The sequence below is a fragment of the Chelonia mydas genome, chromosome 3 (assembly GCF_015237465.2).
Source record: "Chelonia mydas isolate rCheMyd1 chromosome 3, rCheMyd1.pri.v2, whole genome shotgun sequence".
NCBI lineage: Eukaryota > Metazoa > Chordata > Testudines > Cheloniidae > Chelonia > Chelonia mydas.
Genome location: NC_057851.1, coordinates 78,671,460 through 78,688,262, shown reverse-complemented (window position 1 = coordinate 78,688,262; position 16,803 = coordinate 78,671,460). Strand labels below are relative to the sequence as shown.

Below are 16,803 nucleotides of genomic sequence, written 5' to 3'. Positions count from 1 at the left end.
TGCCAAATGACATTGAGCCTAGAGTTTGGGGGATAGTGCCTTTTCCTGAGGTATCGCCTCTTGCAGAAGCTGCAAGCATCTTTATTGAAGGCGCCATTATTTTTACAGTCGTCTTTTGTTTTTCAGCATTTTTATTTGTGATTTCCACCCTCTGCTCAGAATACTCTGTGGATGAGCCAGTTAATTCAGAATCATGCAACCACTCTTTCTTCTTCTCTTCCTCTTTCCCTAAAAAAGGAAGTAGAGGAAGTGTCTAGAATGTGGGAATCCTTTCCAGTCCTCTGTTGCAGGACTGATGTGCCTGCTGTGTACCCCTGCCAGCCATGCTGTGGGCAGAGGGAGATATTGAGGTAGTTATCTACACAGATTGTTGCTATCCCCAAGGCCTCTTTTTCGAGCTGCAGGAAAAACCTTGAAGACAGGGACCATTGCTTGATTTAACAGGGTTTAGGCATCTTCCTTCCCCTTCTTTCCCGGGGTCCTTATAGATTCACTCCTAGGAAGTTACCTACAAAAGTTGTGCCCTGGGCAGTACAGGGCTCCTTGCCCTCTTTGGTGGTCTCCTGGGACCTTTTTGCAAGACTGACGCTCAGATGTGATTTTGTCCTCTTAGACTTCCTCCCAGATGAAATTCAGGGTAAACTGGACTCTGGCATAAAATGTAACTCTGTGCTTCCTTCCACATGTCTATAGAAGGTCTAAATGGGTATGCCCAAAGAGTGAAATTACTTGTCCCGTCGTGTTCAGACCCTTAAATCTCACTGGTTGAGGGCCAAGTTGGAGATTCCTGTTTTTCGTGAAGGTAGGTAAATCCAAAAAAGACCATGGCAGTGCAACATTTTGTTAAGATGCTGGAGATGGTATGTGTCTCCTCTAATGCCTCTGTCCTCTTTTCTAGGACAGAATTCTTCTCTCGACCTAGCTGTGTCTATACCGTGGGTTGGATCAGTTAAACTATAGTGCTCAGGAGTGTGAATGTTTCACCCCCCTGAGTGACATAGCTAGGTCAATCTAAATTTTAAGTGTAGACCAGAGTTTAGATATGTTGGGGGAGTAGGTGGGAGAGGAGAGGCATTCAGGAGGATTTTTTCTCAAGTCCAGGGTTATAGCTCTGCATAAGCTTTTGAAGATATTCTAGACTCTGTTCTGGAGTAGGTTTCCAAAAAGAAAATTTTGTTGTTCTTTGAATGCTTGTTCATGTCCATTGCAATCAGGTGTGCGTGCGCTGCATGCACGCCAGCCGGAAGATTTTTCCGTCAGCAGCGTCCATAGTCGGTGTGGGAACCTTCATGGCACCTAATATAGGGCCCTGCCGACACGCCACCCCCTTAGTTCCTTCTTACTGCCGGTGACAGCTAGCTGGAACAACTATCACTCTTGCATTGCAAGTGCTTTCGACAGTGTCCTCTTCAGTTTTCATAGTTTAAAATAGTGAGTTAGTTAGTCATAAGTTAGTCTTTGTAGTTTTTAGGATTTCTCGAGGGTTTCCCCTGCTTCTGGAGTATGCCCTGGTCCCCAGGATTCCAACTCTGTGAGGACTGTGGCAGGTTTATGCCAAAGATTGACCCACACTCTTCCTGTCTACGGTGCCTCGGGGAGAGCAACCAGAAGGACAGGTGCAGAATCTGCAAGGGATTTCATCCTAGGATCCTTAAAGATTGGGATCAAAGGCTGAAAATCCTGCGAATGGAAGTGGCACTCCGACCGCAATCTGACTTGGGGTTGGCAGAACCCACACCGAGCACTTCCTCGTCGGTCCGCAGTGCTCCAGCGCTGATGGTGTGCGAGCCGATGCCGAGGAAGGACCCTAAAGACTCCCGACACCACCATGGCTCCACCCATAAGCAACCTTCTCTGTCCAGCACTGTTCTCAGTCCCCGGTGCCACAGAAGAAGAAAAGGCTGGATAGGGGTCGCTCTCCCCCTCCAGAGACCAAGGGACCTGCGGCATCGAAACACATTTCGAGCCAGACCACCTCAACTCTCCAGCCTTCCAGGGTATCGTTGACTCCTGCCCCGTCTGGGGTACAGTTGAGTCCGAACCCTCCCTGGATTGCCACGGTGGTCACCTCCAGCTCCCCTCGACGCCAGGGGCATTCAAGGCAGCCAAGGACCTCATTTGCCTCATGACGTTGTCCTCCCCGCAGAGGAGAGACAAGTCGCTGGTGACCACGTGGCCTCAGTTCCAATCAAGGGGCAAACCAGTGATGATGGCATGCCGATCCCCATCTCCGGCACACCTCTGCCCGGCACGGCCCGCCCATGCAGAGGAGTGCACCGGTCCCTGGCTTCTTGGCACTGGTCTCTGGCAGTCCATGGTCCTCCTACACAGAGATCTTGGAGTTGGAGGTGGAATCCTATCGCTCCGATAGGACCAGGAGCAGGAGGTCCAGATCCCGCTGCGACCACCTGCCCTATCTGGCACCATGGCTTCCACAGTGGCAACCCTCGGCACAGTGGTCCTTTTGGACACCCTGGGCGTTTCACCAGAGCTAGGGACAGATCCAAGGCTCAAGGTCCAGCTCTGTGTCAGGGTCCTTTGAGTCCCCGCAGGCACTGCCGGCAGCAGCACCACTGACACCGCTGTTGTCTCCTGCAGCTCCAGCACCAACACCCCTCCCCGCCCACCAACAGCGGCACCGCTGACAGCTGCATTCTCAGTGCCACAGGTGTTGACAATATCAGTGCTGCTGGAATCAACAACTTCGGCACCACCTGCTTCGGCACCGATGTTTCTGCTCCCAGTGGCCGCGGCACCTGGGGGTTCAGCAGTACCGCGAGACCCACGAGGCGCTGAAGGGAGTGAGCAGGGCCTGCTGCTAGGCCTCTCCTCCTCATCCTCTCCCGATGAAGCTGTGGTGGGGACGTTGACGGCCCCAGCTCTGGAGGATAACTGGGTCCTCCAACAACTTTTACGTCGCGTTGCCCAGAACCTGGGCATGCAGGCGGAGTAGGTGGTGGAGGAATCTGACCCAGTTGTCGATACCTTTGCACCCTCCTGACTCTCTTGTATCACCTAACCCTTATTAAAGATGATTTCAGAGATGACAAAAACCTTATGGCAGACCCGTGCATCTACCGCCAAGGGGAATGGGAGGCGGTACTTAGTCCCTTCTCAGGGGTATGAACATTTATGCACCCCCCGACTCTCTGGTGGTTGATGCAGCCGATCAGCGAGAGCGCCAGGGCTATCAGGGCCCCTCCCCTAAGAATAGGGATGCCAAAAGACTAGACCTTTTCGGCAGGAAGGTCTATTCCACTGGGGGACTACAGCTCCACATTTCAAATCAACAGGGCATCGTGAGCAGATACGCACACAACACCTGTGCTGCGATGGCCAAGTTTGCAGAGCTGCTGCTGCAGGACTCTCGCACAGAGTTCTCGGCATTAGTGGAGGAGGGAAAACTGATCTCCTGCATCCCTACAGGCGGCATTAGACGCCACAGATGCAGCCTCATGTACAATGGCTGCAGGGGTTGCAATGAGGAGGAGTTCCTAGTTGCAGGTCTCTGGTCTGCCCCATGAGGTCCAACAAACAATCAGGACCTCCCCTTCAAGGGTTTGGCCCTCTTTTCCGATAAAATGGATAAAAGTCTCCATTGTCTGAAGGATTCAAGGGCCACCTTCAGATCTTTGGGACTCCGTACCCCCATCACTCAACGTAGACGTTTCCGGCTGCAGCCTCCCTCTAGGTTCTGCCAAGTTCAGAACTGCCAAGACGCTCCTCATAGGAGGAATAGGAGTGGTAGAAGAAGGCAGCACCCCTCCTCAGCCAGGGCTCGGACCAGCCCAAGCCACCACCCAGCCGCAGACCAGCCTTTTGAGGGTGTGGTGGAGGATGGTACACCAGTTCTGGAACTGGATCCAACCCTACTTACTTTCTCGTCCCGACTATCCCCTTTCTACCGTGCACGGTCCCGTATCACCTTGGACGCTGGATGCTCCGCATGGTAGAGAGGGGATATTCCATCCAATTCTGTGCCCTCCCGCTCTTCCATCTCCCTTCCCCGTCCCTCTTCAGGGACCCCTCTCACAAGCAACTCCTTATACAGGAGGTGCACTCGCTCCTCTCTGTCAAGGCAGTGGAAGAGGTTCCTCAGGAGCAATGGGGCAAGGGCTTCTACTCCCGGTATTTCCTAACACGGAAAGCCAAAGCCATCCTGGGCCTGCGAGAACTCAACAAGTTCGTCAGAAAACTCAAGTTCTGCATGGTCTCTTTGTCCTCCATTATCCCCTCACTGGATTCAGGAGAGTGATATGCTGCCCTCGATTTGAAGGATGCATATTTTCACATAGCAATAATTCCAGCCTACAGAAAATACCTCAGGTTTGTGGTGAACAGCCACTGTCAGTTTACTGTCCTCCCATTTGGCCTGTCGGTGGCACCTCGGGTGTTCACCAAGTGCATGGCGGTCTTGGCGGCGTTCCTGTGCAAGCAGCACGTAGAGGTGTTCCTGTATCTCAGCGACTGGCTTATCAAGGGCCGCTTCAGATCTCAAGTGGAGGTGCAGGTCGACCTCATAAGAAGGACGTTTGATGAACTGGGTCTCCTTCTAAATGAGGCGAAATCGATGCTGTCCCCTGTACGGAGAATTGAGTTTATAGGGGCAGTGCTAGACTTGACTCGAGCCAGGGCATACCTGCCCAGTGACCAAAACCTGGCTTCTGGGAACATCATACGGGGCCTCAGGAATTGCCTGAAGTTTCTAGGACACATGGCAGCTTGTACATATATAAAAAGAAAAGGAGTACTTGTGGCACCTTAGAGACTAACCAATTTATTTGAGCATAAGCTTTCGTGAGCTACAGCTCACTTCATCGGGTGCATACTGTGGAAAGTGTAGAAGATCTTTTTATACACACAAAGCATGAAAAAATACCTCCCCCCACCCCACTCTCCTGCTGGTAATAGCTTATCTAAAGTGATCACTCTCCTTACAATGTGTATGATAATCAAGGTGGGCCATTTCCAGCACAAATCCAGGGTTTAACAAGAACGTCTGAGGAGGGGGGGTGGGGTAGGAAAAAACAAGGGGAAAAAACAAGTGCCGCTGATCTGAAGGCATACATTGTCCCCAAATGTAAAATAGTTACGGGTAAGGACAAAGTTCAGCCACCAGGTTAGCCGTGACATTATCGGGGATAGTATTCTTGACGGCTTGTAGTTCATCTTTGTGTGGAATGTTGGTGTAGAGGGCTTCTACATCCATAGTGGCCAGGATGGTGTTATCAGGAAGATCACCGATGGATTGTAGTTTCCTCAGGAAGTCAGTGGTGTCTCGAAGGTAGCTGGGAGTGCTGGTAGCGTAGGGCCTGAGGAGGGAGTCTACATAGCCAGACAGTCCTGCTGTCAGGGTGCCAATGCCTGAGATGATGGGGCGCCCAGGATTTCCAGGTTTATGGATCTTGGGTAGTAGATGGAACCCCAACCTGGGATATTCTAGGGGTGTGTCTGTGCGGATTTGATCTTGTGCTTTTTCAGGGAATTTCTTGAGCAAATGCTGTAGTTTCTTTTGGTAACTCTCAGTGGGATTAGAGGGTAATGGCTTGTAGAAAGTGGTGTTGGAGAGCTGCCGAGCAGCCTCTTGTTCATATTCTGACCTATTCATGATGACAACAGCACCTCCTTTGTCAGCCTTTTTGATTATGATGTCAGAGTTGTTTCTGAGGCTGTGGATGGCATTGTGTTCTGCACGGCTGAGGTTATGGGGCAAGTGATGCTGCTTTTCCACAATTTCAGCCCGTGCACGTCGGCAGAAGCACTCTATGTAGAAGTCCAGTCTGCTGTTTTGACCTTCAGGAGGAGTCCACCTAGAATCCTTCTTTTTGTAGTGTTGGTAGGGAGGTCTCTGTGGATTAGTATGTTGTTCAGAGGTATGTTGGAAATATTCCTTGAGTCGGAGACGTTGAAAATAGGATTCTAGGTCACCACAGAACTGTATCATGTTCGTGAGGGTGGAGGGGCAGAAGGAGAGGCCCCGAGATAGGACAGCTGCTTCTACTGGGCTATGTAGACTCCCTCCCAGAACCACTAACCCAGGAACCTATCCTTGCAACAAAGCCCGTTGCCAACTGTGCCCACATATCTATTCAGGGGACACCATCACAGGGCCTAATAACATCAGCCACACTATCAGAGGCTCGTTCATCTGCACATCCACCAATGTGATATATGCCATCATGTGCCAGCAATGCCCCTCTGCCATGTACATTGGTCAGACTGGACAGTCTCTACGTAAAAGAATAAATGGACACAAATCAGATATCAAGAATTATAACATTCATAAACCAGTCGGAGAACACTTCAATCTCTCTGGTCACGCGATTACAGACATGAAAGTTGCGATATTACAACAAAAAAAACTTCAAATCCAGACTCCAGCGAGAAACTGTTGAATTGGAATTCATTTGCAAATTGGATACAATTAACTTAGGCTTGAATAGAGACTGGGAGTGGCTAAGTCATTATGCAAGGTAACCTATTTCCCCTTGTTTTTTCCTACCGCCCCCCCCCGCCCTCCTCAGACGTTCTTGTTAAACCCTGGATTTGTGCTGGAAATGGCCCACCTTGATTATCATACACATTGTAAGGAGAGTGATCACTTTAGATAAGCTATTACCAGCAGGAGAGTGGGGTGGGGGGAGGTATTTTTTCATGCTTTGTGTGTATAAAAAGATCTTCTACACTTTCCACAGTATGCACCCGATGAAGTGAGCTGTAGCTCACGAAAGCTTATGCTCAAATAAATTGGTTAGTCTCTAAGGTGCCACAAGTACTCCTTTTCTTTTTGCGAATACAGACTAACACGGCTGTTACTCTGAAACCTGCACCTACAAAGTACAGCATGCCAGACTCAGGCTTTGCCCATGTCAGTCATGGCTAGCATCAGTATATCGACCAGTTCGGGAACGCTTTGGACAGTATCTTAACCCTGCCTCGCCTGATACTAGACTCCCTCCTGTAGTGGCTTGACCCACAGGTAATATGTGCAGGGGTCCCCTTCACCAGCCCCCAGCCATCCTTGTTATTAGTGACAGATGCGTCAGCTTTGGGATGGGGGACACATGTGGGAGACCTCAGGACACAAGGCCTCTGGACCTTGCTCTGCATATCAGCGTCAAAGAACTGAGAGTGGTGCACCTGGTGTGCCAGACTTACACATTTCCCTGATATACAGACTCTGAATCAGTCCTCATGGACAACACCACGGCAATGTTCTGTCTCAACAAATGGGAGTGCATGCTTCTCTCCTCTGTGCCAGGAAGCCCTCAAGCTATGGGACTTCTGTGTAGAGCACTCGATACACCTGCAGGCATCCTACGTTCCTGGGATACGGAACGAGCTGGCGGACCGTCTCAGCAGGTCTTTTCACGGCCACAAGTGGTCCCTCCAGCCGGACATAGTGAGCTCAATCTTCCAACACTGGGGCTTTCCCAAATAGACCTGTTCGCCATGCAACGCAACAGGAAGTGTCAACTATTCTGCTCCTTCCTGAGTCACAGCCCAGGCTCCATCATGGATGCCTTCCTACTTCCATGGGGAGGCCGCCTCCTATACGCGTTCCCACCGATTCCTCTCATTCACAAGGTGCTCCTCAAAATTCGTAGGGAACGAGCCCTGGTGATATTGATAGCTCCGGCCTGGCCACGCCAGCACTGGTACACATCGCTCCTGGACATGTCCTTGGCAACTCCGGTCACCCTACCACTCATCCTGGACCTAATAATGCAGGATCATGGCCGCCTTCGACATCTGAACCTCAAGTCGCTCCACCTCACAGCATGGACCCTCCGTGGTTGAATGCTGTGAAGCTGTCCTGCTCTGATCAAGTCAGACAAGTTCTCTTTGCCCTTTCACAAAGGCGCTGTACCTTGCCAAGTGGAAGAAATTCTCAATCTGATTGGAGCAGCATCTTCAGTCTCTGATGCTCGCCTCTGTGCCATTTATACTGGACTCCGTCCTCCATCTTAAGCAGCAGAGATTGTCCATGTTGCCAATAAGGGTTCACTTGGCCGCCATCTCTGCCTTCCATCTGGATGCAGAGGGGTGCTCAGTCTTCGCGAATCCAATTGTCAGCCATTTCCGTGAAGGTTTTAACAGACTATCTTTGCAAGTACGACAGCCTGTCCCATCTTGGGACCTCAATCTGGTCCTTTCCAGACTTATGGGACCACCATATGAGCCATTGGCAATGTGCTCCCTGGTTTATCTCTCACGCAAGGTGGCGTTTCTGGTGGCGATAACCTCAGCTAGGAGAGTGTCTGAGCTCAGGGCCCTTACATCAGAGCCCCCTTACACAGTATTCCATAAGGACAAGGTTCAGCTCAGATCTCACCCAGCTTTTCTCCCAAGGTCGTCCACCCAGTTTCACATCAGCTAGGACATCTTCCTCCTTGTTTTCTACCATAAGCCCCATTCAAGCATCAGGGAGCAGAGGCTTCACTCGTTGGATGTCTGCAGAGCGCTAGCCTTCTATATCGAGAGAACGACACTGTTCTAAAAGTCCATCCAGTTATTCGTGGCGGACAGAACGAAAGGTCTCCCTGTCTCATTGGAATGTATCTTGTCATGGATCACGTCGTGCATTCAGGAGTGCTATGACTTGGTGTAGGTGCCCGCTCCATTTATCACCATGCACTCCACCAGGGCTCAGGCCTCCTCAGCAACATTCCTGGCACAGGTTCCCACCCAGGAAATCTGCAGGGCAGCAACGTGGTCCTCTGTACACACTTCCACCACGTACTATGCGATCACGCAGCAGGCCAGAGACTATGCAGCCTTCAGACGAGCAGTGCTCCAATCAGTGGATGACTCCGACCTCACCTCCTGAAGTTAGGCTTTTGAGTCACCTGATTAAAATAGACATGAACAAGCACTCGAAGAAAAAACGGTTACTCACCTTCTCATAACTGTTGTTCTTTGAGATGTGTTGTTCATGTCCATTCCAATACCCACCCTCCTACCCTCTGTCGGAGCAGCCAGCAAGAAGGAACTAAGGGGGTGGTGGGTCGGCAGGGCCCTATATTAGGCACCATGAAGGCGCGACTCCAGGGGATACCCAGGCCGACCCTACGGACGCTGCTAAGGGAAAAATCTTCTGGCTGGCGTGCACACTCCTGGTTGAAATGGACATGAACAACACATCTTGAAGAACAACATTTACGAGAAGGTGAGTAATCGTTTTTTCCTGCCGTTTCCTTTTGATGTCTCAAATCCTGTCTATCCTCATTTAGAGGAATAAGCCTTACTTCTCTGGGTGTAGATTTCCAATCAGCTCTTGACCCCAAAGGCTTATATACCAACATCATTCCTTTCAGAAGTCAGACACCAAACCCATGCTGTTCCAGAAACAAAGGAAGTCTAGCAGCAGCCTTCTTCTTTTCCTTCATCCCTCCATGTGGTGGGATGGACAGGACAGGACCACCTCTTTCCAGTCTAGTCCTATTATTCTGTGGTTCCACTTACGTCTTTGTGGGAGACTGTCTTTACTTAAACGGTTGATTTTCAAAATACGAACAAATGTCCATGATTTTTCCTTTCTCGTCCTTTTTCGTTGCCTTCAGAGCTGGGCAGGTGAGCAGCTGCTGGTGGCTGAGAGCCCAGTTCTGAAGGTAGCGCTGGCACTCTGCAACAGCACAGAAGTAGGGGAGGCAAGGTATGGTATTTCTGCACTTACTTCTCCATTGCTGCTGGCGGTGGCTCTGCCTTCAAAGCTGGGCAGCGCAGAAGTAAGGATGGCATAGTATGGTATTGCGATAGTAACTGTACCCACCCCACCCCCACACTGTCTCTGTCTCCTGGCAGTGTCCTCTATTTGGGAACTTTAAATATGGTATCGTCCCCTTCCCCCGTGACAGGGCACATGTGGCCCTTCCCCCGTTGCTCTGGGATGTGGGGGAATGGAAACACTTCTGATCTTTGGGACATGCTTGGCCTTGTCAGGAGGAGGCAGCAGCTCTGGGTCGTCCCTCTTGAAGGAACTCAGGTGAAGGGCCTGGCTAGGCTTTTTAATGCTTTCCTGAGTCATTGGTGTCTCCAGCGCTATGGCCTGACGGGACTTTTTTGTGAGATTGGGTGGGGTTGGGGAGTTGGTGCCTGAAAATCCCAGCCTGAGGCAGGTCTGATACACCTCCCTCGTCCTCCCAGTAGACTCCTGGCTGGGCTCCTAAGGTTGGGAATGACAGGGGCTAGTCAAATGTAAGATATCAAGGAGGCTCCACCCTGGGGCAATCATCCCTCCCACCCCCTTGCACATCTCTCACCACATATTACAAATCCCTCTCCCCTTTATGCTAGCTGAGAAAATAAAATTCTCCTGTTTTCTGCAAAAATACTGGGTTTTTTTAGAAGTGGGGAGCACACATGGGAGATAGCTACACGCTCCACTTTGGAGAGTTAAGTTCCCGCTAAGCTGCACGGCCCTGCAGCAGGCTATCAAATGCCGCACAGGCAGGGAGAGGCGCCTCTCCCCTGGCCCCAGGCTGCTGCGGTGAGAGAGGCCTGGGGGGAGTCCTCTCTCCCCAGGGCAGCCTGCACCCCAAACCTCTTATCCCTGGCCCCCCCCAGAACCCGCATCCCCAGCCAGAGCCCTCACCTGCCTGCACCCCAACCCTCTGCCCCAGCCCTGAGCCCCCTTCCGCACCCTGAACCCCCATCCCCAGCTCCACCCCAGAGCCCTTACTCCCCCACCGCACCTTAATCCTCTGCCCCAGCCCTGAGCTCCCTCCCACTCTCCGAACTCCTAGGCCCCACCCCCGCCACACATCTCCTCCATATTGGTACACGTAACAAATTCATTCCACACATGGATATAAAAAATTAGCGGGAACTTTGGTATGCAGCAAAAATAGTTTGGGAACTTCTTACTTAGACCAATGAGCCATGACCTTTGCCAGTGTCTGGGTCTTTGTCATGAGGAGGAGCTATTTCATAGAACTTCAATCTTTTCCTTCTATTCAACAAACTCATAGAAAGAAGGGAAAATATTATTGACCCTTAAAATAAGAACATAAGAAGGGCCATGTTGGGTCAGACCAATGGACCACCTATCCCAGTATCCTATCTTCTAGCAGTGGTCAATGCTAGTTGCTTCAAAGGGAAGGAATAGAACAGGACAATCTTCAGTGACCCATCCCCTGTTGTCCAGTCCCAGCATTTGGTAGTGAGAGGCTCAGGGTCTCCCAGAGCATGGAGTTGCATCCCTGACCATCTTAGCTAATAGCCATTGATAGACCTGTCCTCCGTGAATTTAGCTAATTCTTATCTCATTCAGATAAAGGTCATCACCCCAGTTCATTCCAATCAGCATCTCCAAAGATGTATTTTGATACTTGTGTCTCTTGAGGTTGAAGGTTACTTCTACTCCCCATCCTGAAAGGGGACGACACATGATTGTCAGAGCTCTGGAGGGGCTTCTTGTGTGTTTCAGAAAGCCTTTGAAACAGCCTTCCCTTTAGGTGCTCCCTTCTTTATCAGGGCCCTTTTCTGCGCCCCATTTCTGAAATCCTGAGTCTCTGTGTGGCTCCTGAGAAGAGTTTCCTCAAGAGCTTGAATTTCTTCAGTAAGGTCTTCAACAGCTTGTTGCATCCTAGAATGAAGAATTAGCATAGCATACTATAGGGTCTGTTCTGTCTTCAGTCTGGTGTGTAGATTGTACAACCTTGTCTAGAGAACCTCTTTCCCAGCAATTCTGGTGTACGTTCAGGAGGGATTTGTTCAGGATCTTTTCTATGTACCTTTTAGGGCTCTGGGCTCTGCCATTAGTACCTGGAGGAAAGCTGTATGAGGGCTTATTCTTAAGTGACCATATTTGGCCAAGAGATACCCTTTAAGGTCCAAGTCAAGTCTCCAGTGCCTCCCTGTAGCCTTAACTTGGTTTTAAGATCCGTTTTTCTCTAACTCACATGAATCCCTCTATTAGTCCCTCTTATTCTGACGTGGAAGCTAGCCACCTTAGTGATCATCTCTTTGACCCTAAGAATTAGGAAGCTTGTGGCATTCTTTTGTAATCTTCCATTCAGGATTTTTCATAAGAAAAAGGTAATCCTTTTGTACCTGCCAGTCTGTCTTTCTAATGTAGTTTAATTCTTCCACCTTAATCAGGACATTTATCTCTCAAACTTCAATCCTCCTCCCTCATCACGGAAAGAAATCCTGTTGCTTTTCATTAACAAGAGGGGAGATCATCCAAGTTTACTTTTATTGTGCTCAGGAGTTCCAGAAGTATCAAGCTTTGGGTTCTTTTTGGGGGTTCTCATAAGGGGAAGAATTTGTCCTGATTTATCCTGTCTCTCTGGATTGGCTTCTGTATCCAGTGTGCTTACTGTTATGCTGATTTCTGTTAGAAATACAAATACCTGATGGGCCTGGTCATCACCATCACACTTTAATTTAGTTCAAATTTTTTTTAATCAGTGGACTAGATGTCCACTAACAGGGGCACTATACTCCTTGGGAAAGGAAAAAATTTAACTATTTTGAAATTTATCACCATACAGGGGTTTATATGTCTAGTACATTAAGTGTATTGTTTCTCAAGTTGTTAATCTTTTGGATTTGCTAAATAAGTGCAACATATCTAGTATTTGTAAAAACAAGGTTTTACTATAATTTTTTAAAAAGGAAAGATATAGTTACTGGAAATTGCTGTCTTTTTGAAAGTAGTAAACCTTACATCTGTAGTGCTTGGGAGAGTACAGTACACCAACTTCAGCCACATAAAACCATTAAAGAACCAGTTAACTAATAAATAAATCCTAGCCCTAACAAGTAAAAATAAGGCTGGTAAGGATTTGCACTGTCTTCAGGGGAAAGTACTTGCAGCTGGTGTTGCCTTATCTATAGGGCCCTACCAAATTCATGGTCCATTTTGTTCAATTTCACGGTTATAGGGTTTTAAAAATAGTAAATTTCATTATTTCAGCAAATTAAATCTGAAATTTCACTGTGTTTGTAATTGTAGGAGTCCTGACCCAAAAAGGAGTTGGAAAGTGTCACAAGGTTATTGTAGGAGGGGGTTGCGGTACTGCTACCCTTCCTTCTATACTGCTGCTGGCATTGGCACTGCCTTCAGACCTGGGCAGCTGGAGAGTGGCAGCTGCTGGCTGGGATCCCAGCTCTGAAGGCAGAGCTGCTGTCAGCAGCAGCGCAGAAGGAAGGATGACATGATATGGTATTGCCTCTGGCTGCCCAGCTCTGAAGGCAGCGCAGAAATAAGGGTGGCACTACCATGACGCCCCTAAAATAACCTTGCGACCACCACCCTCCCCCTACCACAACTCCCTTTTTGGTCAGGACACCCAATTTGAGAAATGCTGGTCTTCCCTATGAAATCTGTATAATATAGGGTAAAGGCGAACAAAATACCAGATTTCACAGGGGGAGACCAGATTTTGTGGTCCGTGACACGTTTTTCATGACCGTGAATTTGGTATGGCCCTACTTATCTATATTGTCATATTACATGTAGTGTCTGATACTGTGTGTTGAAAATTTGGTACAATACACCCAAATGAAGGAAATAAAAATGAATGACTGAAAGAAACTGGTAAACTGGCCCATCGGGAAAGATGCTGTTGGGAGGAGATAACTTACAGTATTATCTGCCGTTGCAGAGAAATGGCCAACATATGATACCAAAACTTAAAAGGTGTCAAATACTATGCAAGCATTGAAAAACTTCCAGTTTGATTATTGGGGGTGTTTTTTCTTCCAGGAGTGAAGCCATGAAATCTGAATGATGCTTTGGTTACAAATCATTTTTTCAAAACTTAAATCTCTTAATTCACAAATAGGTATTGTAACTAAACCTGAAGTCTATAAACTGGATGAGGATTAATGATCTATTTGCTTTGTCTCTGTGCTTGCTGAAAAATAAATATTTTTGTCTATTACTAAGAGATGCGCAATATACTTATTTCTTTTGGTCTGTGTTCTTAAAATTGTTTTGTAGAATTTCCCAGAAAAGGACCTACTGCACTGTCCTTCTAAAGATGTGATTGAAGCTCATTTCATGGCTTGTGTAAAGGAAGCGGATGCCTTAAAGCACAAAAGTCAAGTCATCAATGAGATGCAGAAAAAGGATCATAAACAGCTCTGGATGGGGTTACAGAATGGTAAATACAACATGTCAAATTAAAGAAATTTCAGTTTATTAGGATGTTAGAAAAGTTTTTCTTCAAAATCTGAATTATTGTAGCAGGGTCATGTAAAATGCCATTTTCCACGCTGTAGTCTAATCAAAGGGCTAAGCAATTTAGTGGAGATTCAACTGTTTTTCATCTCTGGTACCAAGATGCAAGTCTAGCTTGAGATCTTCTGAGAAATAAACCGGGTTGTGACTCAGTTCACATCACAGACCCACATAATATTTAATGTAGTTTGATGCAACTGCCAGTCTGAACTTGGGAAACACCCAGGTCTTAATTAGTATTGAGTATGAATTATCTCTAACCCCCCAAAAAGTGGTGTTCTGGTTTATGGTTTGAGATCATTGCTGGGGCAACAATGGTAAACTTTCATTACAATTTCTGGCATATGAATAATCTTGCCCATTCTCCCACCCCAAATTTAAATTGGGAAGTGTTCTTTATTGGCCAGCTAAGCACCTTTATAACTTCATTTCTTACAGGATGTAGATATTTCACTAACTGCTGATTAGATTATGAGAAAAGATTATAGTACTTGTGTGGTAAATGCTTTAAAATATATTTTCATATCTTTTTGTATGTCTGATTTCTAGAAGATGCCATTGGTTAATATTGGTTAATCTTATACAAGATATAAACCATTATTCCTGGGGGAATTCTGCACCAAAAAATTAAAAATTGCGTGCACAATATTTTAAAGTTCTTCAAAATTCTGCATATTTTATTTTTCAAAATAATACTGTATAATCATACCAGTTTCAATTATTTTGGTAACTTATTTCAAAATAACTGTCAGCAACTATGTCTGTAACAATACAGACACACACAAAAAAGTTCCCCGAGGAATAGAGAGTTAAAGAACCCCCTGTTTCTCTTCCCCCTCCCCCTCAGAGCCCAGCGGGGGGGGGGGTCAGACACTTGCACCCGCCTTCCCACCAGAGCCCAGCTGCAGGATCTACCCCAGCCCAGACACACACACCCTCTATTCCCCCAGAGCCCAGCCACGCCCCCTCTAGCACCCAGCTGCAGGGCCTCCTCCAGCCCAGATACCTGCATCCCCAACCCCCATAGCCCAGACACTTGCATGTATCCCTACCCCCCAGAGCCCAGCTGTAGAGCCCCCCTGCCCAGACACTTGCACCTCCTCCTTCCCCAGTGCCCAGGCATGCCCTCCCCCAGTTCAGACACCCACACCCCTATCCCCAGAACCCAGGGATTTAGAGGGAGAAACAGCCTGATGCTGGGTCCTGGGTTTGTGTGAGTTTCCTGCAGGCAGCCTCCTTCCTTCAGGTGTGCTGAGAACTGCAGCTGCCTAGAAACACTCTCCCCCCCCCACCCCCCTTCACCCCGTGTCTTCTATTTGCAAGCTGGGCTCCTTTGAGTCCAGCATCCCCTAGTGGTGACCAGCAGCTCTGCAGCCCATTTCTGTGGGAGAAAAAGGAAATTCTGCATGTACTACAGTAATTTCTGCACTAATTCTGTATGTGCAGTGGTGCAGAATTCCCGCAGGAGTAAAACCCTTCAAATATGTAAATTTAATGTATAAAACACTATACATTACATATGAATATGTAAATCATACCAAAATGCATATTAACTTGAGAAACACAAGGAAAACTCTTGAATGTAAACCAAGTACAGTAAAAGCTCTTATCTGGCACTTCACCGATCAGCAAACTCTATAAACCGGCGTTTCTGATCTGCACTGAAAGTCCAGTTTATAATGCAGTTGGTGTGGAGCCGGCAGGGGGCTGGGGCATGGGAGGAGCTGAAAGGTGCGTTCTGGGAGGGAGTTTGGGTCCGGGAGAGGGCTTGGAGCAGAGGGTTGGGGCACAGGAGGGGCTTGGGGAGCTGAATAGGGGGGCTCACCTCCAGAGGCTCCCCACAAGCAGCTTCCTGTCCCTGCTGTTGCTGGCAGAGGTGCAGCCAGGTGGCTCTGCAGGCATGCTGCCTCTGTCCCCCCTCTCTGAGTGCTGACTTTGCGGCTCGCAGCCCCTTGGGAGCTGCTGGGGGAGGCGCCTGCAGATGGAGGCAGTGTGCCTACTTGCAGAACTGCCTGGCCGTGCCTCTACCACCAGGAGCAGCAGGGATGGGGAGCTGCTGGAAGCGAGCCGGCACCCCAAACCCCTACCCATGCCCCAAGCCCCCTTTCGGACCCAAACTTCCTCCCAGAGCCTATGCCCCGCAGTCCCTTCCATGCCCCAGCCCCGCACGCATCCCCTGCACTCCAAACCCCTCCCTCTGAGTTAACTGGCATTCTTAATTTGCCGGCACCCCCCATTTCCCCAGCATGACAGTTAAAAAAGGTTTTACTGTAAAACCGCATGTTAAGCTCGAGAACCAATAAAGTCAGGAAATTAGTTAAGATTTAACATATAAAATGTCAGCCTGAATTTGTGGGGGTTTTTTCCCCTGGTTAATGTCAGTCTGAAATTATTCTGGCCATTTGAAGTAGCTTCTGGCTTGCAAGATAACTAACCTCTCCGTTTGTTAGCCCAAAATACTGTTCGTACTGATGATGTCTTCCCTGGGGACCAAGTGATGTTTTGGGTCCTATAAGGGACAGTGGGAAGATGAATGAGTCATGATAGTTTGACATGTGGTTGGTGGAGTTCTGAGAGATGTAGTTAATATAATTCTGTAGATTTGCATCCTG

General features: G+C 48.4%; 1 protein-coding gene across 17 annotated transcripts in view; it reads left to right on the top strand.

Moving 5' to 3' along the window:
• ATG5 (autophagy related 5) overlaps positions 1 to 16,803 on the top strand; it is a 122,034-nt gene that overhangs the window by 23,848 nt on the left and 81,383 nt on the right. For all 17 annotated transcript variants that reach the window (XR_006289528.1, XM_027829246.3, XM_043542731.1 and 14 more), the window contains one exon: positions 13,952 to 14,114. Coding sequence is in view for 16 of the 17 variants with exons in the window: in XM_027829246.3 (XP_027685047.1) it covers positions 13,952 to 14,114 (163 nt within the window). In the remaining variant the exon portion in view is untranslated. The remainder of the gene's footprint in view (positions 1 to 13,951; positions 14,115 to 16,803) is intronic.